Source organism: Platalea leucorodia (genome assembly GCF_965183815.1).
Source record: "Platalea leucorodia genome assembly, chromosome: Z".
NCBI classification, from domain to species: Eukaryota; Metazoa; Chordata; class Aves; order Pelecaniformes; family Threskiornithidae; genus Platalea; species Platalea leucorodia.
In genome coordinates this window covers 92,728,587-92,755,019 of record NC_138858.1, presented here as the reverse complement: position 1 = coordinate 92,755,019, position 26,433 = coordinate 92,728,587, and the positions used below count along the sequence as shown (strand labels likewise).

Sequence of the window (26,433 nt, the reverse complement as noted above, 5' to 3'; positions counted from 1 at the left end):
CCTCCTGCCAGCAGCTGCCCCTCCACGCTGGCTGGGCTGGGGCAGAGGCAGGAGTGCTGCAAAAGCTTCGTTTAAAAGGGTGTTGATGAGGCCAGATTTTGGTAAGTCCTTCCCCCGAGCCCATGGTCATCCCTGCTGCTTTTCTCCTTCTCCTCTTCCCCCCTGAGCCATGACTGCTGCTGAGCCTGGGGCTGTCTCTTCCTCCCGACGCCAGGCTGCTCACCGCATCACCCCTTTTCCGAGCCTGATTTTCCATTTCCCTCCCCAGGAGCCTGCAGGACGAAGCCGCTGTCCCAAGGAGCCTCGCTGGGTGCGGGGCAGGATCCTGCACCGCTGCGGGGGAGGATGGCCCCAGCAAAGCTGTGATGAGGAGCAGGATGCACCCCACGGACACCTGAAACCTGCAACCGACAGATTTTGGGGTGCCGAGGCTGGGTGAAACGAGGGGTTTCTCGGGTCTCAGCCACAGCCATGGAGCCCGATGGGGACAGGGACATGACCAACGCCACCATCTACAAGCTCGCCCTGCAGAACGGCTCCAACGCCAGCGCGCAGTTCACCGGGGTGCAGCTCATCCAGTCCTTCAAACCCCTCATCATCCCCTGCTACGCCCTGGTCGTCCTCGTCGGCATCTTTGGCAACTACCTGCTCCTCTACGTCATCTGCAAGACCAAGAAGATGCACAACGTCACCAACTTCTTCATCGGGAACCTGGCTTTCTCCGACATGCTGATGTGCGCCACGTGCGTGCCCTTCACCCTGGCCTACGCTTTCAACCCCCAGGGCTGGGTTTTTGGGAAGTTTTTGTGCTACTTCGTCTTCCTGATGCAGCCCATGACGGTCTACGTCTCCGTCTTCACGCTCACGGCCATCGCGGTTGACAGGTAGGTGCTGGTGGGGCAGGGGGGGTGGGGGTCCAGATGTGTCCTCCCGGTACCTCCGAGGCTACTGCTCGCTCGGCTCGGGGTGTTAGGTGCTGAACACTCAAAATTGGAAAAGGAAAAACCCAGGGGATCTCTGCAGTCTCTCTGCAGCCTTTTCATTAGCATCGGGACTCGGCCTCGGGCGGAGGAAGCGTAGTGAGGGTGTTCGGCTGGCTGCTCTTTTGCATTGGGAAGCAATGTTGTGCAGTTTTGAGCCTGCCTGTATGAAGCCATCTCTACCGAAACCCAGAGCGTCCACGCCCAGCTCTGTGCTCCCGGCCGGCGTGGCTCTCCCAAAAGGGCTGTTGGAGTTTGCACCCAGTTCTTCATACTTTGCTGGATAAATTTGCACCCAAATCACGCTGTGTTCTGGCCCCCGGGTGGAGAGCACTTGTGCCTCCCTGAGTGCACCTGGGCAGGGGCTGACGTGGCGTGGTTTATCAAAACCACGTTTCCACAGAGATCTCTTCTTATAAAAGATGCTGCAACGCCGCGGGGAAGGGTGCAATGCCAGCAGCACCTCCGGCAGCGCCGGGAGCGCCTCTCGCGCCTCTCGCGCTGCTTTGCCTCTGCCCCTGGGGGAGAGCGGGAGGGACCACGATGGGAAGGGCAAAAATAAAAAGGGAAGATTTGAGCGGAACAGCTGAGAAAGCCTGGACTGCTGGCAGATTCGTGCTCCCCTCGCTGGGGGCTTGAGATGCCCCCAGGAGTGCTGGCGTTGTTCCTTTATTTTTCCACAAAGCCCTTTTTTTGGGCGAAAACGATTTGCTTATGTTTCTCCTGCTAAAAAGGCAGCCCCCAGGTTATGCTGTCCTCAGTGTGTTCGTAAAATGTCATTGGGATTTATCCCAAATGGCTGATTTCAGCCCAAATCCTCCAGCTCCGATGCGGGGCAGCACGTGGCCGCGCCGGGGCTCTGCTGGTCTTCGACTTCAGCGTGAGCCCTCGAGCAAAGCACGCGCCGAAAGGCTGTCGGCGCTTGCCTCTGCACGGGCAACGGGGCTGCGCGTTGCCCTACCAAGCATTGCAATATTCAACGTTGCAATACAAATTGTTGCGATAGCAAACGCCGCGATACCAAGCAGCAGCCAGCACGGGCCGTCGCGGGGGCAGAGCATTTACTATGTGAAGGAGCTGCATAAAATCAAATTACGGTCACTGAAGGTACCTTGCTAGGAGCTCACTTAGGGCAAGCCCTTGATTGTAAGATGAGGCAGCGTGGAGAGGAGTGGAAGATGCTCAGGGGAGGAGGAAGTAAAAGAGGAGTTGCTGGCTTTTATTGTTATTCACTCAGTGCTGCCTGTGGTCCTCAAGGCAGGTTCGGAGCCAGGCTATGGGGGGGATGCTCCGTGCCTGGCCCCGCCAGGCTCCCCGCTTCCCGAAACAGCAGAATCGACCTGGTGCTTCCATGGGCCCCATGGCAGGGCAAGGGGACGCCGTTGTCCCCCCTGTCCCCAGCCAGCCCTTTCCCAGCAGCTGCTCCCGCAGCCGGTGGGGCTCTGCCTCCCGCAGCCCCTCGTGCCGGCCCTTCTGCCTTCGCTAAGTGTCCGGGAAGCACCGCAGGGGTGGCCGGGATGGCTGTGGGGGAATGGTCTGGGGCTCAGGCTCCCCAGTTTCTCTCCCTGCAGGTACTACGCCACCGTGCACCCCCTGAAGAAGCGCATCTCGGTCACCAGCTGCATCTCCGTGGTGGGGGGCATCTGGCTGCTCTCCTGCGGGCTGGTGGCCCCCGCCATCGCCCACACGTACCACGTGGAGTTTCAGCAGGAGGGCTTCGCCATCTGCGAGGAGTTCTGGATGGAGAAGGAGACGCAGCGCCTGGCCTACGCCTACGGCACCCTGATCGTCACCTACATCTTGCCCCTGTCCGCCGTCTCCCTCTCCTACATCTGCATCTCAGTGAAGCTGAGGAACCGCGTGGTGCCCGGCCACCCCACGCAGAGCCAAGCCGAGTTCGACCGCCTGAGGAAGAGGAAGATCTTCCGCCTCATTGTGCTGGTGGTGGCGGCCTTCGGGGTCTGCTGGCTCCCCATCCACGTCTTCAACATCATCCGGGACATTGACATCAACCTCATCAACAAGCACTACTTCCTCCTCATCCAGCTGCTCTGCCACTGGTTTGCCATGAGCTCCTCCTGCTGCAACCCCTTCCTCTACGCCTGGCTGCACGACCGCTTCCGCGGGGAACTCCGCAAGATGTTCGCCTGCAAGAGGAAGATCATCCCCGCCAAGAACTGCAGGGCTGCCGAAGGCATGCTCTGAGGCTGGGGTCTGGCTCCCCGGACCCTCCACGGCCGTGCGCTTCGTCCCGTGCACAGCAGAGCTCTCCCTGCTGCTGAGGGGTTGGGGACGCCTGTCCTGCCGTGGGACCGGAGGTGAATGGGGTCCTCCTGCCTGCCCAGGGGTTTGCAGCACTCACTGCAGCATCCTTCCCTATGCCTGCCCTGCGTCGGGGTGCTTGGCTTGGCTCCTGATGTGCCCTGATCTCCCTTTGCCCCCAGGACAGCAGCTGGCACGAGCAAAAATGCATTTGCTACAGCTTTTCCCTGCAAAGCCACCCCAGCCGTCACCGGCTCTGCACCCACGGCCCCGCCAGCCCCAGCAAAACCCATCCTTCCCATGAGGGTCCCTGCACCTCCCCAGGGGGCAGGGGCTGCACCCACACAGGGCTGCCCTCTCCCCTCCTGGCTGCGGGCAGACCCCCAGGGCAGCACGCGCGGCCCAAGGGCCATCCCCATCCCCAGGGCTGGCCCCGGGGCTGGCTGCTCCCGGCACGTGCTGCTTGGCAAGTCACCCTGAGATGCTGCGGTCCGACGGGCCACTGTAGCCTCGCGCTGAGGCTGCCGGGCTTCGGAGGAGGTGAGGGGGGGACCAGAGCATCGCCAGCATCGCTGGGTGCAGGGTGGATGCTCCCAGGGAGCAGGGGATGGGATGGGATGGGATGGGATGGGATGGGATGGGATGGGATGGGATGGGGGACCAAAGCTCCCGGAGGACACAGCGCCTGGCCCGCGGGAGGGGCGGCAGGCTGTGTGCTTCGCTTCGGGACCTCGTGTCATTATTCTAAATTAATGAAGGAAAGGGGCCTCTGGGAGCGCGAGGAAGGGGTGAAAAGCATTTTGCTGGAGTGACGGCTGTAAGTAGCTGCCCGTTTCATTAAATGAATCACGCGGCTCTCATCACATCGGGTGTTGGAAATGGCGTTTCTCCTGCGAGGTTGTTTTCGGAGAAGCGCCTGTACTTTTCCTGCAGCCTCAGAGTGGGCGAGGGGACGGAGCCGGTGCCAGGACAGGTCAGCCGGCTTGGCCCTGCGCCGCCTGCACATACCCCCGTCACCCTACAGCTCCCTGGACTGCACACCCCCACACCTGTACCCCTGGACACGCACCCACCCGTATGCACAGGCACCTGTATACCCCCCCAAACACCCGCACACACCGCCCTGTGCAGACACGCACAGCCCTACATGTGCACAAAAGCGCACGCCCCTGTACACGCACCTGTACGCACACCTGTACACACACACCTGTACATACACACATGCCCATTCACACACCCCTGTACACATACACACACCTGTACACACACACCTGTACACACACTCACACCCATTCATACACCCCTGTACACATACACACAGCTGTACGGACACACACCCCTGTACACATGCCTGTTTGCACACCCCTGTACATATCTGCACACACACCTATACATGCACACACACCCATTCACACCCCCTGTACACACAGACAGCCCTGTACATGCACCCTTGTACACATACCCCCTCGTCTGCACTCCCCTGTACACACCTGCACACCCCTGTACACACCTGTACGCACATCTGTGCGCACCCCTGTACACACCCCCCTGTACACACACATGCCTGTTTGCACACACCTGTACATGCACACACACCCATTCACACACCCCTGTACACACACACAGCCCTGTACACGCACCCCTGTACACACCTGCACACCCCCTGTACACACCTGTACGCACACCTGTGCGCACCCCTGTACACACACCGCTGTCTGCACACCCCTGTACACACCTGCACACCCCCTGTACACACCTCTACGCCCACCTGTGCGCACCCCTGTACACACCCCCCTGTCTGCACACCCCTGTACACACCTGTATGCACACCTGTACACACCTGTACGCACACCTGTGCGCACCCCTGTACACACCCCCCTGTACACACACATGCCTGTTTGCACACACCTGTACATGCACACACACCCATTCACACACCCCTGTACACACACACACCCCCCTGTCTGCACTCCCCTGTACACACCTGCACACCCCCTGTACACACCTGTACGCACACCTGTGCGCACCCCTGTACACACACCGCTGTCTGCACACCCCTGTACACACCTGCACACCCCTGTACACACCTGTATGCACACCTGTACACACCTGTACGCACACCTGTGCGCACCCCTGTACACACACCCCTGTACACACACATGCCTGTTTGCACACACCTGTACATGCACACACACCCATTCACACACCCCTGTACACACACACCCCCCCCCGTCTGCACTCCCCTGTACACACCTGCACACCCCCTGTACACACCTGTACGCACACCTGTGCGCACCCCTGTACACACACCTGTACACACACCCCTGTACACACACATGCCTGTTTGCACACACCTGTACATGCACACACCCCCATTCACACACCCCTGTACACACACACACACCCCTGTCTGCACTCCCCTGTACACACCTGCACACCCCTGTACACACCTGTACGCACACCTGTGCGCACCCCTGTACACACACCGCTGTCTGCACACCCCTGTACACACCTGCACACCCCTGTACACACCTGTATGCACACCTGTACACACCTGTACGCACACCTGTGCGCACCCCTGTACACACACCCCTGTACACACACATGCCTGTTTGCACACACCTGTACATGCACACACCCCCATTCACACACCCCTGTACACACACACACACACCCCTGTCTGCACTCCCCTGTACACACCTGCACACCCCCTGTACACACCTGTACGCACACCTGTGCGCACCCCTGTACACACCCCGTCTGCACACCCCTGTACACACCTGCACACCCCTGTACACACCTGTGCGCACCCCTGTACACACCGCTGTACACCCCGGCGCACACCTGTGTGCACACCTGTACACACCTGTACACACCTGTACACACCTGTAGCAGCCCCGCCCCGCCCACCCCGCCCCAGGCCCCGCCCTCCCGCCCCGGCCCCGCCCCGTGCTCTCGCGAGAGGGGCGGGGCGATCGGGCGGGGCGGGAGCGCACCGGGCAGTGCACCGGGCCCCGCCGCTCCCGCTCCGCTCCGCTCCGCTCCCGCTCCGCTCCCCTCCCGCCGCCATGTCAGGCCCGGGCCCGGCCCCGGCCTGGGCGCCCACCCACGTCCAGGTGACGGTGCTGCGGGCGCGGGGGCTGCGGGCCAAGGCGGCAGCGGGCGGCGGCGGCAGCGATGCCTACACCGTGATGGCGCTGGGCCGCGACAAGTTCTCCACCTCGGTGGCGGAGCGGTGCCAGGGGCAGCCGGTCTGGCGGGAGGAGGCCACCTTCGAGCTGCCGCCGCCGCCGCGGGCCGCCGCCCTCCGCCTCACCGTGCTGCATCGCGCCCTCGTCGGCCTCGACAAGTTCCTGGGCCGCGCCGAAGTCGACCTGGCCGCCCTGCGGGCCGACGGCGGCCGGCGGCACAGCAGGTGGGCCCGGGCCCGGGCCCGGGGCCGGGGCTGGGGCTGGGGGGGCCTCTGTGCCCCACGGGGGCCGGGGAGAGGGATGGGGGGGCCCCGGGCACCGTGGGGGCCCCCGTGCCCCCCAGGGGACTGGGGCTCTGGTGGGGACCCCTGTGCCCCACAGGGGTGGGGGGAATCTGGTGGGGACCCCTGTGCCCCCCAGGGGACTGGGGGCTCTGGTGGGGACCCCTGGGCCCCATAGGGGTGGGGGGAATCTGGTGAGGTCCCCTGTGTCCTGTGGGGGTGGGGGGAATCTGGTGAGGGGCCCCTGTGCCCCCCAGGGGACTGGGGGCTCTGGTGGGGGCCCCTGTGCCCCGTAGTGGTGGGGGGAATCTGGTGAGGGGCCCCTGTGCCCCCCAGGGGACTGGGGGCTCTGGTGGGGGCCCCTGTGCCCCGTAGTGGTGGGGGGAATCTGGTGAGGGACCCCTGTGCCCCCCAGGGGACTGGGGGCTCTGGTGGGGATCCCTGTGCCCCATAGGGGTGGGGGGGAGTCTCGTGGGGACCCCTGCACCCCATGGGGACCTCTGTGTCCCCCAGGGGACTGGGGTTCTGCTGGAGACCCCTGCACCCCATGGGGACCCTTGTGCCCCATAGGGATCGGGGGGAATCTGGTGGGGACTCCTGTGTCCTGTGGGGACCCCTGTGCCCCCCAGGGGACTGGGGTTCTGGTGGGGGACCCCTGTGACCCATGGGGACCCCTGTGCCCCGTAGGGGTGGGGGGAATCTGGTGAGGGACCCCTGTGCCCCCCAGGAGACTGGGGGTTCTGGTGGGGACCCTTGTGTCCCATGGGGTGGGGGAATCTGCTGAGGGACCCCTGTGCTACCCAGGAGACTGGGGTTCTGGTGGGGACCCCTGTGTCCCATGGGGACCCCTGTGCTACCCAGGAGACTGGGGTTCTGGTGGGGACCCCTGTGTCCCATGGGGACCCCTGTGCCCCGTAGGGGTCGGGGGGAATCTGGTGAGGGACCCCTGTGCCCCATGGCAACACCCGTGCCCCACAGGGGTCAGGGGGAATCTGGTGAGGGACCCCTGTGCCCCACAGGGTCCCCTCAAGCCCCACGAGGGCCCACGGGGTGACCCCTCGGGGCAGGGTCCCTCCTGACCTTGTCAGTCCCCCATAGCTCCGGGGTGCCTGCCCCTGGGAAGAAGCCGGGGGTCCCGGCACCTGCGCCTGCCAGGCTGGCCCCACGGAAACACGGCCGGCGCTTTTTCAGCCAGTCCTGCCTTGCACTTGGCTTTGATTTTTAAATATTTACATGCGAGTGCTAACAGTGTACACTGGGAAGAGCCAGGCTGACCCGAGAAACTTAATGTATTTGAAATGCCTTCTCCGTCCGACAGAGAATGAACACAGGCTACAGCCAGCTGTTTATGTATTCTTCTTAATAAATACTTAGCAGAGCCTAAGCATGTGTAAGAGTAGATAATTCAGTGTTATGTGGGCTGCCTTCACTGTTATCAGCAGGACACCGAGCTGGGAGACTTTTCCTTTAATGCCGAGTGCCAGCTCTGTGTCATCCTTGCTCCTTTGAACATAAACACCCGGACGGTGCGCTGAAATCCCAGGGGTGGTTACTGGGAGGGTTTTACTGGGAGTCAGCAGCCTTGTAATGTGGCTTAGGTGGCCGGTGAGTCACCTTCCTCTTCTCGCTCGCCAGAGCAGATGCAGGTATTAACACCGGCTTGGCCAAAGATCTGCGTCGTCTTTCTTGACAAAGCCGTCGCCGCTTGTGAAGCCTTAATTATAAGGTGGCTCTCATTAAGGTTGTGTCAAGCGCTAATGTGTTGACACTGCGTAGCGTGATGTGCCCTCAGTCAGCAGAGTTCGGGGAGCCAGCCCTGCGAGGGGAGCGCTTCGCCTCCTCCCGGGCTGCTTTCTTTGTGTCTGGGCCAAAGGAAAGTAGAGGCTGGGGGATGGACCCCAGCTTCGATGCTCCTGGAAAAACTTCTGATATTTCCAATCGCTCGTGTCACCCCCCAGCCCTCCATTTTCTATTTGGAGCCTGTTTCTTTTGTCATCGCTTAGCTGCTCTGCTGACGTATACCTGTAAAGGGCTGGTTTTATTTGGAATCTAAATGCATGTTGATTGACAGGTGCGCGCTAACATAATAAATGAAATTAATAAGATTTTATATTTTGTAGTTTTGGGGGGGAGGTTATCAGTACGTTATTTACTTCCCGCCGCTCTGACGTGGACGTAGCGGCGTGAATCTCAAAGCGGTGGCCGTGTTTCAGGGCTAAGCTGCCTTTCGCTGAACACGTAGTTTGTGTTTTGGATGCCATTCGGACAGGGCCTGCCCTTTCCCCGGGGCAGAGAGCGCGCAGAATGAATTGTTGTGGAACTGTACAAATGCGGGACGCTCCTAGAAATCACGCGGTTTAGAACAAAAGTGCCTGGTGCTGGCTTGTATTAACGGCAAAGGATTCGTGCTTCCCTTGCTGCTGCCACTGCGGGACTGCATCTTTAGGGACCTGACAAAACCTAACATCTCCTTATAAATTCCCTTCCATGGTGCTGGTGTCTTGAAGCTTCAGGTCTGAACATCTAACTGTAGCGTGGTGCTTGAGCATTCGTTTCCCTCTCACGTGTTTCTCTGTAGCAGATTTCTGAATTCATCTCCTTCAGTTAATGCTCATTAGCTTTGAATTTTCTCGGAAGCAAATTGCCTTTTCCCATTCTCTTCCATTGCTTCCAGTGCACCTTCAAAGGAATGAAGTGCACGTTTGATGGAGAAGATTTGCATGCTCTGTTTTCTCCCTTTATTTTCACATACCAGCTGGTGAGGAGGAAGAAGCCACTGTTTTCCAGGCGGCTTTTCCTATCAGTTCTGTGAAGTCGGGAAGTCTGCGGCTCCAGCAAGAGACAAAAAAGTATTGGTGCGCAGTGCTGATAATTTTCTCTGCCGGCCCTAACGTGGTTCGAATGTGATTGAGTGGTAATTGAGCACGTGTGATAGCGGCATGCGGATGGTGTTTTTGCAGTTTAGGATACCCTGAGCGCGCAGTTAACACGCAGCGCTTAATGTGCTGGAGCTGCATTTCAGAAAGGGGTAAGGTTCTGTCTGTAATGAATGTCCTTCCTGGTGCACGCCAGTCACGAGCCTGCAGAGGTGAGTGGAAATCCCCAGACGGTCTGCAAGGCTCGGTTTGGCTCGCCTTGTGTTGATTAGGGGTTCCTTAGCTTAAGAGGCATTAAGATAGCAACTGAAAAGAAGCTGGAATGAAAGGTATGAGGGCATGGGGCGGGAGCGCAAGCTCTCTGGTCCCAGCTTCAGCTCTCGGAGGCTGCTTCTTTCATACCTACTTCAAAGTCCTAGCCTCTGCGAGCGTCTTTCGGGAAGCCAGATAAAAGCACAGAAGAGAGTGGCTGAGCTGAAATACAGGATTTCCATGCTGTGTTTCTTTTTCTTCTTCTTTTTTTTTTAACCCTTCCTGGTCTGGGTTTTCAAACAAATTTTAGTAATAACTTTCCATTTACGATAAGAAATGTTTTCCTTGGCACCTGGGGCCATATGATTATGACGTAGTTGTAAGATTAAAGGCTTTGCTTTTTTTTTTCCTACACTGTAGGCTTATTTGGTTTTTAAAACATAAACACCCTCTGTTGTTCTAAATTACCCGTGCCTCTCAAGAACTTGTTTGTAAAAGAAATGTCCTTGTTTCTGCAGGTGGTACAAGCTTCGCTCCAAACCAGGGAAGAAGGAAAAGGAGAGAGGGGAGATTGAAGTGGATATCCAGTTTATGAGGAGCAACATGACAGCCAGTATGTTTGATCTGTCCATGAAAGACAAGTCTCGCTCTCCCTTTGGCAAGCTCAAAGACAAAATCAAGGGGAAGAGGAGCAGCGGCCTTTCCGACACGGCGTCGGCGATCATTCCCAGCACGACTCACTCCCCTGCTGACAGCGAAGATGAGTCAGTCGAGAAGGAAAAGAAGAAATCAAAGTTCAAAACCCTGTTTTCCAAACCTGGCCTGCAGAAGACTTCCCTCTCCCAGTCCATGTCAGTCCTACCAACGCAGCAGCCCGTCACCGAGAGGGTTCGGCTTCGGCCCAGCGACTTCCAGTCTCAATGGGATGACGAGGAGTCCGAGACCTCGCCAACCTCGGAAAGTGAGTATTGGCATTCACAGCGCCGATGAAGTACAAAGCCTTTCTCCAAAGGTTTGCTTGTACTTCTCACGCTTCTTAGAGTACTAGTTAAAGTCTTCATACTGAGCGAATCCATAGAAAGTCACTTCTGTCAGCGGTGGTGGGTATGCACGTAGGACATTAGACACTCGCGGCTGAGCTTACCTTGGGATAGCATAGAAACCGTGGGGCTGCATGAGCAATGTCTGCGCGCGTTGGCGGTGCAGCTTCGCAGTAAGTGATCTGCGGTGGTTTTAGGTCATTGAATGGCGCGATCCGTTACGCTGAGGGCTGGCAGTGGTAGGGGGCCCAGAAGGTTTGGAAGCGGCTGGTATAGTCACACTTGCGATGTTTCTGTTGCTGCGATCCATTAATGACTGTGAAGCACTGAGGCTGTCAGTAGCGAGTGTCAGAGGAAAGGATGTTCTTGCATCTTGAATTTCTCCCTGTTTATTTTTTCCAGAAGCCTTTGGAAACGCCCTGGAAGAGAAGTCCTCTCCTTCTCCTGTATTTAAATCTCGTAAAACAGCAACTCTAGACAGCAGGCCACTAAACCAAGTCACCACTAGCCACACCAAGAAAGAAGGGCTCTCTTTGTTCAGTGGCCTTAAATCCAAAAGCGATCCTGTTTCCAAGTCTAGTCTGTGTATCAATGGCAGTCACGTTTATATGGAAGAGAGCACGACGAAGGACAACACTCCAGCCTCTTCCCCCTCTCCTCACAACTTCAGGAGGAAGCAGCTCTTTGCTTCAGAAGAGAACCTGTCTTCCAGATCTCCTAAAGGACCTGAAGAGACAGGAAGAACGTCTCCTAGTCATGCTTTCTCTGGGTCTGCATCCTTGGAGACCTTTAAATCTATGACTTTGCCGTCATACAAATTGCTTAGCAGTGAAGAATACCTGGAAACCAGCGTTCCTCCAACTGTCGAGGTTGTTAAAGAGACCAAAAAAACAGACCACAAAAAGTCTGCCTTGCTCTCTCTGGTCACAGGGAAGAAGGAAGCAGTGAAGACCAGTGAAGCTGAGAATATTCCTGACAGGACCCTGCAGGATGAGGAAAGCAAAGTTCCAGAAGAAAAGAGTGAACAAGGGGCCAAAGATCTTGAACTTCCAGCAGATTTAAGCAGAGGGAATCCTTCAGAAGACAGCCACCGCGCAGAAGATGTCTTTGCAAATAAGCAGCCGCTCAACCCTTTCGAGGAAGAACGGAAACCTGAAAAAGCTGCTGCGCCGGCGAAGACCAAAGCTGTCAAGCCCAGGTCAGTCGTGTTTGCTTCAGAGGCTGACATAAATAGCGATGTGCAGCGGCGGTGGCAGGCTTTAACGAAGCTGCTTCCTGCCGCAGAGCAGCACTTCTCCACTTGGCATCCTGTGTGTGGCAGAAGAGCGTTGCCCTGCAGGGTATCTGGTGGTTTTCAGCTAGCCATTGGGCCCCTTGATAACAAATAACAACTCCGAGTTCTTTCTTAGTATGAAAAAGAGATTGATAAAGGGATGTTCCTTATAAGCAATACCAAAATAGTGGTTCTCTGAGCGCAGGCATCTTCACAGGTACTGTAGGGGTGATTTTTCTTGCTGGATCTTTTGCAAAAGCTAACATTCTTCTGAGCTGTGTGGCTTGAACATACCCAGGGGCTGAAATACCAGTTCTAACATCTCTACTTTTCTCTGCTGTATTTGGCTGCGGTCTTCAAAAGTGTTAACCTTGGAGCCCTTCTGCTTTTGGCGTTGTTCACAGCAACATGAAGGACACTTGCGTGAATTTGTACACAAGGCTTTTTCGGAAATTCTGCTCCTTTATCCTTTTTATATATATATATATATATATATATAAAAAAAAAGTGTGTGTGTTTTTATATATACATATGGGTGTGTCTTACTAATAAGGCTATGTTTTGTGTCTGTCTGACTCCTTATTTTCAGTGCTTCTCATGTTTAACCGTCTTGCATATGCAGTGTCTTACATACTAACGAAATTGCTTGGGGTGCAAAAGACGAGATAGTGCTTAAAAGCAGCCACCTCAGTAACCTCTGCAAACTCTACAGCAGAAATGTTCTGACATAAATTGAGTGCTTTGTAAAGACACGTTTACGTATGTAAAGTTTATCAGATAGGCTCTGAGGTCTCTTGCAAGCATAAGTCATCTCCAGGGTTAGGAGTTGATGGAGTCTGGTGCTAAAGCTTGTCTGTTCCTGCCTTGTGTTGCATCCGCAAGTGACATGCGAGTTTTTTGTCCCTTTTTGCAGACTGGGCGTGTCTTCAGAGGAGGAAACCAAAGCCACGCTTCCTACTCTTGTACCTGATTCCCTTCCTGCTTTTCTTTCTGTACACCGTATCAGTAGTGACAATAATCCTTTTATTTCTAAAACGGGACAAAAAGTCAAAGTGCCAGACTCCGAAAACATTACTAGTTCTCCTGCATCTATTACTTCTCCTCCTCCTTTTGCTGCAGAGCTTTTGAATGGCAAGAACCCCTTTACTTCCCAGTGGGGCAGGGCATCCGCAGCCCTGGATCCTGAAGGCATCGCCCGTTCCCCTTCGTCCCATCATCTTGCAGCCTCCTTTCCCAAAGCGCCTCTTCCCGGGCAGGTCTCTGGTAGTGGTAATAATCCTTTTGCTTCTGAATGGGGGCAGAGCTCGCGGGGCCAGGGTCCTGAAAGCTCTGATACGCAGGCTTCCCGGGGTCTCTCTCGCCCACCCGCACCTTCCCTCCCCTCTGATTGTCATTTTAATGACAATAATCCCTTTGTATCCAAGCTCGGGTGGGAACCAGATGCGCCGGGTCTCAAAGCTGTTGCTAGTTCTTCCCCTTTCTGCCTTCCTTGTGATGAAGATTGTTCCTCAGCAGAACACCCTGCTGAGCTGAAACACTCTGGTCGCGATGCTTTAAGGAGCTCTTCGGATGTGGCTTTAACTAGTAATGTCAAAGCTGTGTCAAACCCTCTCGGCACCCTTTCTGACAACCCTGGTCTGGCTCCAAAGAAGCAGCGCAATTCTCCCCAGCTTCAGGTTGAGACTTCTTTGAAAAGAAGTGAGCTAGGCCACAGGAAATCTATCTCCTTTCTCCTTGACGGATCGGAGGGTGTTACATCAGGTGATGAGGATTTGGGTGGGCAGGAACGTGAAAAGCGGCGCTCTGATTTCAGTGAAATGTTATTGACAGGTTCAAATGCAACAGAAGAGCAAGCAGGGTTTGCTCATGAACTGGACGCAGGGTGCTACCCATCGTCAAAACTCTCTCGTGACAGCATAGGTCCCATCCGAAACAGCAAGACCGCTGTTCAGGGTGGTGTGGAAGTAGGTGGCGTAAATACTGAACTCTACACAAAGGATGGCAAACACTTTGCATCTCTCTCAAAGTGTAGTAATAGCCTCTTGCCAGAGATCGGTGCTGAACAGCCACCTTCCCCCGACAGTGAGCTGAATGAGAAGCAGGAGATCTTTGGTGAAAAGAGACAAGAAGAACGTGCGCCCACGTTAGAGCCCCAGGCAACTCCACTTGATAAAAATGACTCACTTTCTCAAGTAGGATCTGCCAAACCAACCTTGGGAGCTTGCACACCGTCCCCTTGGGAAGCCGATGTAGGGAGGGCTGGCAGTGAGGTGTTAGTCACTCCAAAGCCAGCACCACGGCTGCCTTTAACGCTGAAAAATTGCCCGCTGATTTCTCAGGCTGATGAGTTAAGTGATGTGCCTTCTTCAGGCAATGGCGTAAAATCTGCGCCTGGGCTCCCGCTACCTGATGATAAAGCCTCAGGTGCTTGTGGGTGCCTCCCCCAAAGTGGCTCATTAGAGACTATCACTCCACCAGTGATGCTCAGAGATGACAGCAGTAATAGGCATTTAAAAAATGAAGGTGATGACGATTTATTTGACTGTCTTACAAATTTAAAGTCTGCCATTCCCATTGCTGGAGACCGTGGTTCGAAACTGGCCGGTCTTCCAGTTATTCCAGAAGGAGGCTCCGATGACGAGCTGCTGGGTGACTGTCAGGAGAACTGTGGTGTCACTGCAGGTGATAAAAACGTTTTGGAGACTGGAAAGCAGTCCCTAGATTTAATGCCCTTGCACGAAGAACTGAAAGAGCACTCTGATAGCTCTGCTGCAGCCCACGTAACCCCGGCCGCTCCAGGAGGAGGAGGGGGAGGAAGCATTCCTGGTGCTTGTAAGCCAAGCAAACCACCCCTGCTGCCTGCCAGAGTAGATGTTCACAGTGTCAATAACCAAGTAGCTGACTCAGGCTTAGGTATGATGTCTCATTCCAGGGAGCATAATTGCCGTTTTGAGAAACAAGAACTGAAAATAAGCGCAGGTGTTGAGGAGCGTGCGGAGTGTGACTTCTTTGAGCCTTCTGTTTTCTCTTCCTCCCTGTCAAGTCCTTCCCAGCCCTATGCTTCCTCTCATTCTCTGCCCTCTGACACCCCAAGTCGTAGAGCAGAGTCTCCGAAAAAGCCAACAGCCGAGGGCTTCGCAGATAAAGCAGGAAATTCTGGCAAGAAGAAGCTTCTTCAGGCATGGGTTTCACCCTCTGAAACGTATCCTAACCAAACTCAGCAGAGTGGTGAAACCGTGTCTCCTAAGCACAGGTGAGAGAATATGGGAAATACACAGAAAGTGTCTTAGTGCTGATGTGAGCCTTGCTTTTTCTGCAGGAATTTACTGTGCTTTGCAGTGAGATGGCATCGTACAGCCTTAACTGCCTCCGTCCCGTGGAATTGTCAGGGCCTGGGTCCTGTCACGCCAGCATAGGGTCATTGCTGGCACCAGACGAATCTGTATAGCTATTCGGGACGCCCAGAGCGCTGGAGGGGACCTGCCATTCATCACAATGCTACCTCTTAGGGGAAATGTTAGGGAAACTTGGTCACAGTTTAAGAAATAGGGTCATTTCATCAAATTGGGGAAATGGACCACAATTCATACATTGCTCAGGAACGGGAGAATGGTCACAGGAAGCCTGATAAACTGGGATGCTTCCTTTCCTGGCAGAACTGGGCTCCTCAGCCTCGAAGTGAATCGCAGCAAGCGATGCAGCTAAAGCCTCTCCTAAGAACGCGTGGCTGCTTCCCGGAGCTGTCTGCAGCTCCTCCTGCCTGCTGGGGTACCGTTGTCCGAGGAACAGTGCCGCCGACCTGTCAGCCCTCAGTGCTTTATCTGCAGAACTCCGTCTAGGGTCTAGGGTGCCTCTGGGCCAGCATTTGCTGAGATACAAGTAAAATTTTTTTCCTGTATTAAAATTGGCGATATAAATCCTGCTCGAGCAAATGAAGATAGCACTTTTTGGCAGCTTATGGCATAAGTTCAGCTTGGAAAAGATGTAATACATGCTTGTCCCAGGGTAGTAGAAGTATTTATATGTTGCAAGAACCACAAATATGTTCTCGTTAGGAAAGTCAGGCTCAAATACTAGTGCGTGAGAGATCAGAGTAACTGCTGCTGTGTACTGCCTTCTCATGTAGACCAACCTGGCTTTTCTTTTGTGACATACCATTCAGGATGTATTTCCCTTGTTACTGCTTCTTTATCTCTAATACCTTAGGTCAATAAAGATAGTAGAAAGAGAATTGGAGTATGCTTATAAAAAGCCTATAGCTTAGACAGAAATGCCTTGTCTTCCCGAAGCTGAATCTCTTATCTCTCTGGAGATAGAGAAGGGTAGGAATTTTTCCCGATTTCTTGCTATATTTGTTTTTAGTCTGAAGATCTGTGTAGTGCTGGTGTTATATGTACTGCCTGGATAGCATTAACCTTTTTTAATGTTGCAGACTCCATCCTGTGAAGCCGATGAATGCCACAGCAAATAGCTCTCAAAGTAAAAACCTGAATGTCATCAGCACTATGAACGAAAAGCTGCTCGAGATGAACGTGAAGGTATGGAGGAAAGTGGTGCTTTAAACCAAAGCTTAAGCAGTAAATTGAACGGAGTTTGTGTATTCAAGATAGTTTGCCTGGGCTCATATCTCGTATATCCTGAGCAGAAAAAGAACAGTGGTTATTAGACCGTGGGGGGCATGAACTTTCTTTTTGTCAGTCCCCAAAGGTGGGGACGGTCTTGAAATATTTTTTTTTTCTTGCAAACTGATCTATAATAGAATTGGTGCCTCTTGTTTGCGGAGGGGATCCTCAGCGGGGTGCGGGGTGCTGTCTGACTCCCCAGAGGTGAGCAGGATGTGTGTGAGCCATGAGGTGGCTGCTACAGGAACAACGGGTGACTTGCGGGTGGTGCTACCCCTGGGTCCCGTTGGTGAGGTGTGGGAGCTGTGTAACTTGGATCTGCACCACAGACTGGACAAATTAGTCACTGTTTATTGTCAGACGTGATGAGTCCCCAAAGCTCATTTTCTTCCCGAAATAAGTATGCGGCTCTTAAAGCCGAGAAGGTGAGAAAAGTAACCTCAGGGTGGCTGGTGCCTTGTCATGTGTTGCATTAATATCCTGTGCAGATTGAGAGGCCAGGCGCCTGCCGTTAAAGCACAGCTGCTTCCTAAAAGTGTAGCCGTGCAGCTTGCATAATCACTCAGATTTAAAGGAGTTTTTTGCATAATCTTGGCCTCAAAAGAGACCTCCAGGCTTGAGGCATAGCTTAAAAGTCGTGTTGATCAGAATGGCTAGAAGCGTCTCTGCGTCAGAAGGGAAAAACCCTGGGTACCGTTATTGTCTCTAAGGGTTTTTTGGGGAAAATGAAAAGTTAGTACCAAAATAACTGCAGTGCCTCCTTCTGGTGTAAGTGGAAAAGACGAAAATGCGAGTTAAATGATTCAAACTGACATGTTGCTATTTTGAATGAGTTGAAAACGTATAATTAGTATTCTGGTGTGGCGTTCTGATTCCACATAAGAAGTTATGCGTGATGTGGTCACACGAGCCTGTTGTATGCGTACTCCCTGCGAAAGAAAAGCCTGGGCTGGCGCTCTGGTTTAGCGTCTGAGAAGGTAGCTGGAGGAATTGGCAGAAGCTGCTAAGTACCTGTCAAGTTTGCTTAAAGGTTAAAAGCAGACTTTTTGGAGAAGCCAAAAAGTTTTCACAGTGATAACTACAATAAGAGGGAAACGCCAAAGGCCTCGGTGGGTGTTTCTTGCTGTTGAACCCAAATTTGGCTTTCCTGGTCTTTGTGTGTTTTAAACAATAGCTGTCCCCGTGCTCGTCTGTAAACGATGGGAGTTGACGGTGCACGGCTGTAACTTCCACGCGTCTTCGCTAAGCTAGATGGGCTGCTGCCTGGAGTCGGCGTGACATTCTTTCAGCATAAATCGGAGAAGAGTTGAATTACAGAGCTGACATCATGCTAAGATTTTGTGCTAAAACCGATGGCCTGGTTATGGTCCATAACATCTGTCTCGCTCTGAGCCTGCCTTCTGTTCTGGAGAAGACTGCCTAAGCTCTATAAATTGTGTGGCTGTGCCCTAAGTAGCACACGCTTGCTTTGAGGCAGTTGCTCTTTTTTCCTCCAAATACTTTCAAAAGGCTATTCGGCATTCTTGGAAGTTCACGAGTAGATAGTGCTTTGTATGAATTTTTCCAGGCGAGGTTTGCCAATGGCTCGAAAGGTGCTTCGTAGCAGAAAGCTTGGCTGGCCTGCCGGCCTCTCTGCTGTTGTTAGCGCCTTGGCCGTTGCGCAGCTTGGCCCTGGGCAGCCTGCTGCTCTTGATCCTGAAGTGCTAATGATTGATGGTCCGAAATGTCGTTTGGATAGAACTTATATTTAAAAAGATACAAAGCACAGTAATACTTTTGAAGAGCAGCTGTGGTTCTGCAAACACCATGTGTAAAGTTGTTTGTTGGCTCTTTAAATCCCACAAGGCAGCTACCAGATATCATTCTCTTGCTATTTTGAAATGCCCGTATGTCTGTAATGACCCTGCCTTTCTTCTCTCTCAAAGAAATATGATCCTTCAGATCCCGCCTATGCTTATGCTCAGCTAACGCACGATGAGCTGATCCAGCTGGTCTTGAAACAGAAGGATACAATTACCAAGAAAGATCTCCAGGTGCGTGAGCTTGAAGACTACATCGATAACTTGCTTGTCAGAGTCATGGAAGAAACCCCAAACATTCTTCGTGTCTCAACGTCTGGAAACAAAAAAGCTGGAAAGATGTAAAAGGTCTCGGGACGTGGGTTGAACAAAGGACTGAATTCCCGCCAGTGAAGTTTGATTAATAAGGAGACGATGTGAAGTAGGTGGTACCGGTTGTGCTGCCCACAGAAAATGACCTCTTTCCTGTTTCTGCCTTGAGCAACTCTCTGTTTGATTAGTAGTCACATCAGGTCTTGTATATGGAGTCCAGAAGTGGAGTCAACTTATTTATTTTTTTGGTTTCTTTCCATTATTTGGGAAGATTGTTCAGGCGTCTAATCCAAAGGCTGATTGCGATAGGAAGGATGAAGGGTGTTTGATGTGTTTTGCTTGCCAGCAAGGCACTGATGATCCTTTATGAAGTTTTTTTTTTAATGGTTTTGTTTCGTAGCAGCTTTGATAGATCAATTACTCTTCTTTCCATATCTTAAGTTGTAGTGCAATATAAAATCTTGTACCATAGAGCTTGAGGATTTGATTGTTTTTAAAAAAAAAAATATTGATAACTACACTGGAGAAGTCCAAAGATGTGTGCTTCAGACCAGGGCTGTGTGGGCTGTGTTTTAAAAGTAATTAATGCCCTAAAAGTTCAATGCAAGTTAAACCTTAGATTGGAAAGGAAGAAGCAAAGCTTAGTTAATCTCGTAAAGTACATATTGTTTCAAAGCAGTTCTCCGAGGGGAAGGTTTACAGGTTTTTTTGGTATAGGAAACATTGAGATGTCATGGTACATTTGTCTACCATAGGAATGGTAGTAATGAATTTGGGCCAAAGGTGCATTTTAAATGAGAAGCTGTTCTCTTACAGACTTCAAATTCCCGATTGGAAGGTTGTTCAAATGAAGGAGGCAAAGGTGCGCCTGGTTTCTGATCTGTAGTCTTAAAGAGGTGGATTTCACGGTACGCACGCATGGCCCGTGCATCTTGCTGCATGGGAGTTCTGTGATGATTTTTCTTTTACGCCATTGCAGTTTATTGAATTTGAATACCTTCGATTTTGGAGCTGGGGCTTACCTTGGAATGACCTTCAAAGGTGATCAGTCTTACAGTGCTTTCTTTCGTGCCTTCCTTATACAGCCAAGAGAGGAACCAAATCGCCCTCCCCTGGGGATGGGAGCAGTGACAACGCTAGTGCTCGAATCTGAGTTGGTTTTCTTTGTCACTTGCTGCTCAGAATGGAACGACAATTTTATGTAGCTGAGAAAGAGTTCTGGTTTTGCTAGACAATCGATACCTCTCAGTCTGCTTCCTTAATGTGTGGCTGCTTTGCAGCTCGATAGAGACAGGTATGGTCTCCTCCCTATCTCATCGGACGGCAAATAACAGCATAGCGCTATCAAGCAGCCACCACAACAGGCTTCCTCCACTGAAAAACCAAATGTGGCTTTTTTTTTGGCGAGCCCTTGTCAAAGATCAAAAAAATCAGATGCCTCTTTGCATCTCTGGGATTTATCAGGGTTGCGAGAGTCCATAAAAGGCTTAGAAGAAAGTTGAAATACCGAGAGTGGGTAGCAGAGGACCAAAGCGAACGCTCCTACCTTCGGAATTTGAAAGGGTCTATTGGGTCACTCCTGGCTTAGCTCGAAGGGGTGAGTTTCTCACTCCATTTTTCTACAGCAAAGCACTTTACTGAGGGACTAGACTAGCTGGATCGACTATCAACCTGTTAGTAGTCTGCTTACTATTTTCATAAAACACTGAAAACTACTGGAGGCTTCTCAAATACTGTATTTTTGTAGCGAAGAGTAGTTTAATATATTTGCCTAGAGATGTATACGTTTATTGGAAAATTCAAAAAATGCTGTTAATTACATTTTTATTACTGTAAACTGAGTAACTACCAAAGTCTGGAGCTTTTCTGACAGAGCTCTCCTTCACGGGGAGCTTGAGTTGAAACAAGCCTTAAACGTTAAGAGTCTTCTAAGACTTCAGGTACTTTTTTCTAATTTTATTTCTATTTGGAGCAGATGTTTTCAGTGAAGGGGTTATTTCTTTTCTGCTGTACCCTCTTCTGTGAATGAAGGGTCTGAAACGCAGAAGGTCTTAGCGGCACCTTCAGCTCTTGGCTGGTGGTTTTAATTTTGCGTGGTACCGGTTGGCCTTACTGAAAACTGCTGCTGCTTCTCGTGCCTTGAAATAGTGAGGAAGATGAAGGATTAATTTGTTTCCTCCTTGTGCCTCTGTGGATCTCTGGAAAGAAACCTTGCCTATACCTCACTAATAAACTTGTCTAGACTTTATTCCACAGCTTTCTGATGTTCTAGGTCAGAGAGTCAGAAAAACCGGTTGTGCCTTTGAACGGTGACTTAACGGTTCAAAAATCAAAAACGGTATTATCGGTCGTCATAACTGGACACGCGGGAAGCAAGACTGGACTCTGGCTTTTTGCTGGCCTCATTTTAAAACAATATGGGTACTACTGAGTCACCGGCTGCTGGAGGCACCAGGGTGCTGCGTGCGATGCTTTTGGAGTACGGATTTTAGGAAGTTTGGATCGCGTGCATTCCTGTTGGCAAAAATGTGCCTCTTGGTTACATGCGCAGAAACAAAGCGGTGATACGGGCTCTTAGCGGTCTCCTTAGGGATGAAGCCTTAAAACTTGCAATATCCCCTCCTGGCAGCCTTTTTTGCCAGTTACAGCCGTGTCCGTTGAGGTGGACCCCGGGTTGTATCTGGCTTTTGCCCCGAGGGTTGTTCTCTCCGGTTGTTGCAGGTGTTGAGCCTCCTGCCAGAGCAGCACGGGCGCTGCTGCGGGGTCACGGTCCTGCACCAGCCACGCTTCAACTTCCGTGGCCGTGAAAGCATCGCACAAGCCTTGTACCTCAGTCTTTTATTGGCAGTACTAGTTAAAGCCTTTCTTCGGCATAAGGTGACTGGCATTTTATGTCCAGCAAGGTGCTTCACCTTAAGGGCCTTAAGAATCAAATGTATTGTTTTATTATTGAAAGATCTGAATGTATTTTTCCCTGTTTATGCTGTCTGCTTTTAGCCTGGGTACCTGTTTGTTTTTAAATACCTTTTGGTTTCATGGAACACTACAATAAAAATACCTTAAATCCAGCGTTCTGATCACTGTCTTTTTTTTTCTGAAAGAGCAGTTTCAAAAGGGCCTCATCCCTTCCTCGTGACCAGCTCTGCTGCCCAAAACTCCTCATCCTCAAGGTATTTTTGGGCTAGTTCCATCCCTGCAAGCTACCCGTGCAGGAAGTTCATGATAAACACCTCGCAGGGTGGGGAAACCTGATGGACGAGCTCATCCGCATCACGAGAATCGAGAGTTTCTGTAAAGAAAAAAAAAAAAAAAAAATTGTGTGAGAGGTTCTTGGCCAGGAGCCTGGTAGGTGACCCCCGGCACAGCACTGGTCCCTCGGCCCCTGATTGTAATGGCCCTCAAATTGTGGGCAGCAGATGAAAAGAGAGGAAATCAGCCTCCCGCTGTCTTGGGGCCATTTAGCCTGAAACCCATCTGCGCTGCAGGAGCCCTGAGTGCTGTCATCACCCTCATCCTCTGCTGGTAATGAAAGGCGAATGGGGGGCCACCGAGAGCCCCCCAGCACACTGGGCTCTGGGAGCGACAGCTCTGACGGGGACGAGTACCTGCGGCTGATGAGTCTCCCGAGCGGAAGGTTTTTATGATTTTGCAGTTCCCCACTGAGCGAGGGAGCGTGTTGTCCCCCCGATTTGTCCCCTCGGTCCCTCTCCCCTCCGCGGGTGCCGGGGAGCCGCCGCCGCCGCCGCCTCCTGCCCGGGGATGGTGGGTCGCCCCCGGCGGAACTCGCGGGGCCCGGAACGCGGCGTGCGGGGGCGGCGCCTGGGCCGGGCGGACGGCGGGACGGACCGCGGGCGGCGCCGCTATTGGTGGGCGGCGGTGCGCCCGCCCCAGCGCTCCCCCGGCGCGGCGGCGGCGATGGCGGCCCGGGGCAGCTGCCCCGGCTGCGGCTCCGCGGCGCTGGTGGAGGACGCGCACTACGCGCAGCAGCAGCTGGTCTGCGCCGCCTGCGGCTGCGTCCTCGCCGAGGGGCTCCTCACCACCACCTACACCGACGAGGAGCACCTGCGAGGTGCGGCCGGGCCCGGGCCCGGCGGGGCTCTGGCACACGGGGTCAGCGGCACGGCTGGGCGCGGGGCGAGCGTCCCGAGAGCGTTTGCATTCGGCCTGGGGCAAAACTGTCTGTGAAAAGCTTGTTTTGACCGTTCTGAGTCGGCCTGAGCAACAAAGCGCTCCCCAAGCAGCCGTTTCCGTCAGCCCAGGGGCCGTTGTCCTTCCACGCCCTGCAGCCTGCAGGTTTCTTGGCGGCAGAAAGGCCTCTGCGAGGAGGGCAATGCTGGCTGCTGCCAGGATCAGCCCAGCCGCTTTCCCCCTCCCTCCCTAAGCAAAATTCCAGCATGGATTTTCCATTATAGGGTCAGACCGACAGCACTTCTCTGCCAGGTTTTAGGCTTGGAACCGGTGGCGAGCTGCTCTTTGGCATCTAAATCTCTTATAAGTGTAGCAGAGCAGCCCCGAGGCCGTTTGCTGGTTCTGTTTGTAGAGAAGCGATGGCTTTAAGGGGTCCTGCTCCTCGCTATTGCTTAACCTGCGCTACCAGCTCTTGTTTAGTGGCCTCAAAGACCTGTCAGTTCTGATGATTGAAATCCAGTACCGTGGGCATCTGGTTGCCCAAAATCTAAATGACACTGTCTCCCAGAGTCACTGCGAGACCATCTGGCCTAACACTGACTGTTTTTCAGAGGTGGCGTATTCCCAGAGCACTGGCCAGAAAGAGCAGCTGAGCCGCTGCCTGCAGCGAGGTAAGAGCGTGCCGTTCGGTTTCCTTCACACCCCGATTCTCTCTTGCTGCTACTGTAGTTGGTTCAACATGTTTCTAATGCTCTCTGAAATGGTAAAAGCCTTTGGAGCTGGCAGTAAAGCGCGAAGAAGGCCGTTAGTTCTGCCTCCAGCCAGCGCCTGCTTTCAGCAAAGTGCCTCACCTGCCCTGAGGGACTTGGGAGGTCTTTGCACGCTGTCTGCGGGGCTGCAGGAGCTGGGCTGCTCTTGCACCTGGGGCAGGGTGATTGCTGGCTGCAGTGTAATATTGAGGAGAGGTGTGTATCAGAAGCTGCTTGAGCTGATCTTTAAGGGCGGTGTCTTCTCACAGGGATCAGGCGGGTCCAGGATCTCTGTAAAGTCCTCCAGCTCCCAACGGTGTTTGAGGAAACGGCGGTGTTGTACTTCCAGAGAGCTCTGCAGCACCCCTCCTTCCACCTGGTCAGTCTGGAGAAGAAGGAGCTCCTGGGAGGCTGCTGCGTCTTTGTGACTTGTCGACAGCACAACTGGCCGCTGACAATGGGGACGATCTGCTCCCTCCTTTATGCAAAGCAGGACCTGTTTGCTGGCGTCTACCTGAGCCTTCAGAAGGAGCTCGGGCTCTCTGTGCCGGCCCTGAGCCTGGGGGATCTGGTAAAGACGCACCTGAACAGGTAAGGGGGCCCCTTTCAGCCATTTCAGAGTCCTGCGTTTGACACCGTGGGTGGAAAAGCTTCCGAAACGCAGCCGTGGCCAGGGCAGAAGTCCACAAGCACACACAGGGTGACCTGTGACAGCACAGGCGTGTCGTTGCTGAGTGCTGTAAGGCAAAACCAGATCATCTGGAAAAGTGTTCCCTCGGACAGCTCGCAGCCCTGCGTGCTAAGGGGCGGCGTATCTACCCGGAGCCCGTTAGGCTGGGTGGCACTACTGGCACGACAGCATCCAAAATTCATGATCTGGGAGTGCAGCCTGTTTTCCCTTGAATGACAAATTTCACTGAGTTCTTGCTCCATCCAGCGATCGTAGTACAACAGGGTGGCCCGGAGGTGGACGTGAGCAGCCGAGGGAGCAGGACTGGCATTCGCTGATGGGCTGGGGGTGATGGCCCACGTGCGTGCTGGGGTTTTTACAGACTGCGATGGCATTTTGCCTCCCTTGTCACAGTCTGGGCTGTGATTCTTCTCTTCCTGCCCCTTTCGTCTCAGTTTGGAGAGCGGGCAGTGCAGCACGAGCAGAAACCCATCGCAGGAGGAGGGTGTGTTTGTGCTGAAGGACCTTACCACAGCCAGCTCCCACGTTGAGCTGGATTACCGAGGCGCTGCGTGGTGAGGCTTCCCTGTGCCCTGGTGCTAATGATGGGCTCTTTGCTCTTGCAGTTTTCGGCTATTCCAGCACGCGGCCGACGTCCCTGCCCCGTTTGTGGAGGACAAGGAAAAGATGGTCTCCCGAACGATGCAGATCGTGGAGCTGGCCAGTGAGACGTGGCTGGTCACCGGCCGTCACCCTGTTCCCATCGTCACGGCTGCGGCTTTCCTGTCATGGCAGTCGCTGCAGCCCGCCGCCCGCCTCACCTGCACTTTCGCACGGTTCTGCAAGCTGGCGGGTGTTGATCTGCCGCCGCCAGCGCACCTGAGGCTGAAGGAGCTTCTCGAGATCCTCCTGAGAATGGCCTCCCAGCTTGCGTGGCTGAGGGTGTTTAACTTGGACAAGAAAACAGTGGTCAAGCACATCGGGGACCTGCTGCAACACCGAATTTTCCTGCTGAAAAGCGCTTTCTGCATGGAGGATGAGGAGGAGCAGCGTGGCGCAGCCCCGGGCGAGGGCTCCCCCAGCTCTCCTCCGGTGGCAGAAAGGGCAGTGCAGGAGGAAGGCTGTCCCTCGGAAGGGAAACGCCAGCGTGAGGGCGGCCCGAGGCCCTTGCTGCCGCCCTGCCTTATCAATCCAAGGAAGAGACTGCGGACGGCAGCCCCGAGTGCTTCGGACTCTGCCATCACCGGCGACGAGCCCATCTCCGACAGCGAAATCGAGCAGTACCTGCGGGGCCCGGAGGAGATCCGGGCCTTCAGGAAGGCCAAGGCCTGGCCATGAAGATGGTTTCTGGCGTGGTCCAGAGGACGGTGCTGCCAGAGGCACCGGGGCAGCAGGGACTGTGGGACCAAAAGCGTGAAACCCGATGGTGACAGAGCCATCGCACGCTGCAGGGACAGTCGCCCACGGGAGCGGGGTTGTGGGGAGGGAGGGGGCTATGTCCCCTTTCACGTTTTGGACCGAAATGGGGCTTTTTATGGAGTAACTGCTTTGGGTTGTGTGACATTTCTGTTAGCAATAAACAAAAGCGCAGGTGCCAGGACTGATTTCTGGATTCTCTCTCTTCGCAGCCTCTGGTAAAAGGCGTTTTGGTGAGTCCCAGTCCTGCGGGGCGGCATCACGAGCGAGTCCGGTGAGCCCGTGGGCTTACAACGGGGGCGATGCCCAGGGGAAGGTCTCCAGCACCTTCAACTGGTGCTGGTTTTCCGTAGCGCTGCTCCGGCTTTTCCGGGAACCGTTTCACCTCCTCGTGCTTCACCTCCTTTGACAGAATGGGTTTGTGAGGGTCAAGGAGACACCTTAACTTGCTGAGAGAAAACTACCCCCTCCTTGGTTAATTAAGGGATGCGAAGCTGCTGGAAATCTGTGGGAAAGGCGCAGCTCTGGATTGTGCGTGCCCAGTGCTGCTGCCCTCTCCGTGCCTGGCCGTCTGCTGTATTT

The 26,433-nt window shown here is 53.9% G+C and overlaps 3 protein-coding genes across 4 annotated transcripts; all 3 read left to right on the top strand.

Moving 5' to 3' along the window:
- Nucleotides 1-471: 471 nt before the first annotated feature.
- LOC309602256 (prolactin-releasing peptide receptor-like) lies at nt 472-3,185 on the top strand (the record flags this gene model as incomplete). The annotated part of the gene is made up of 2 exons (XM_082335657.1): nt 472-884; nt 2,552-3,185. The coding sequence occupies 2 exons, from the start codon at nt 472-474 to the stop codon at nt 3,183-3,185; spliced, it is 1,047 nt and encodes a 348-aa protein (XP_082191783.1).
- A 3,125-nt stretch (nt 3,186-6,310) lies between these two features.
- Nucleotides 6,311-21,884, top strand: LOC309602780 (rab11 family-interacting protein 1-like; the record flags this gene model as incomplete). Of its 2 annotated transcripts, XM_082336700.1 has the most annotated exons (6): nt 6,311-6,657; nt 10,361-10,803; nt 11,285-12,080; nt 13,069-15,408; nt 16,588-16,693; nt 18,703-21,884. In XM_082336700.1, the coding sequence occupies 6 exons, from the start codon at nt 6,311-6,313 to the stop codon at nt 18,919-18,921; spliced, it is 4,251 nt and encodes a 1,416-aa protein (XP_082192826.1). In that variant the 3' UTR covers nt 18,922-21,884. The 2 variants fall into 2 exon arrangements, with proteins under 2 accessions (XP_082192826.1, XP_082192827.1); XM_082336701.1 differs by lacking the exon at nt 13,069-15,408.
- A 908-nt stretch (nt 21,885-22,792) lies between these two features.
- Nucleotides 22,793-25,944, top strand: LOC309602482 (transcription factor IIIB 50 kDa subunit-like). The gene is made up of 4 exons (XM_082336077.1): nt 22,793-22,957; nt 23,628-23,687; nt 24,035-24,356; nt 25,062-25,944. The coding sequence occupies exons 1-4, from the start codon at nt 22,804-22,806 to the stop codon at nt 25,771-25,773; spliced, it is 1,248 nt and encodes a 415-aa protein (XP_082192203.1). The 5' UTR covers nt 22,793-22,803; the 3' UTR covers nt 25,774-25,944.
- The last annotated feature ends 489 nt before the right edge of the window (nt 25,945-26,433 follow it).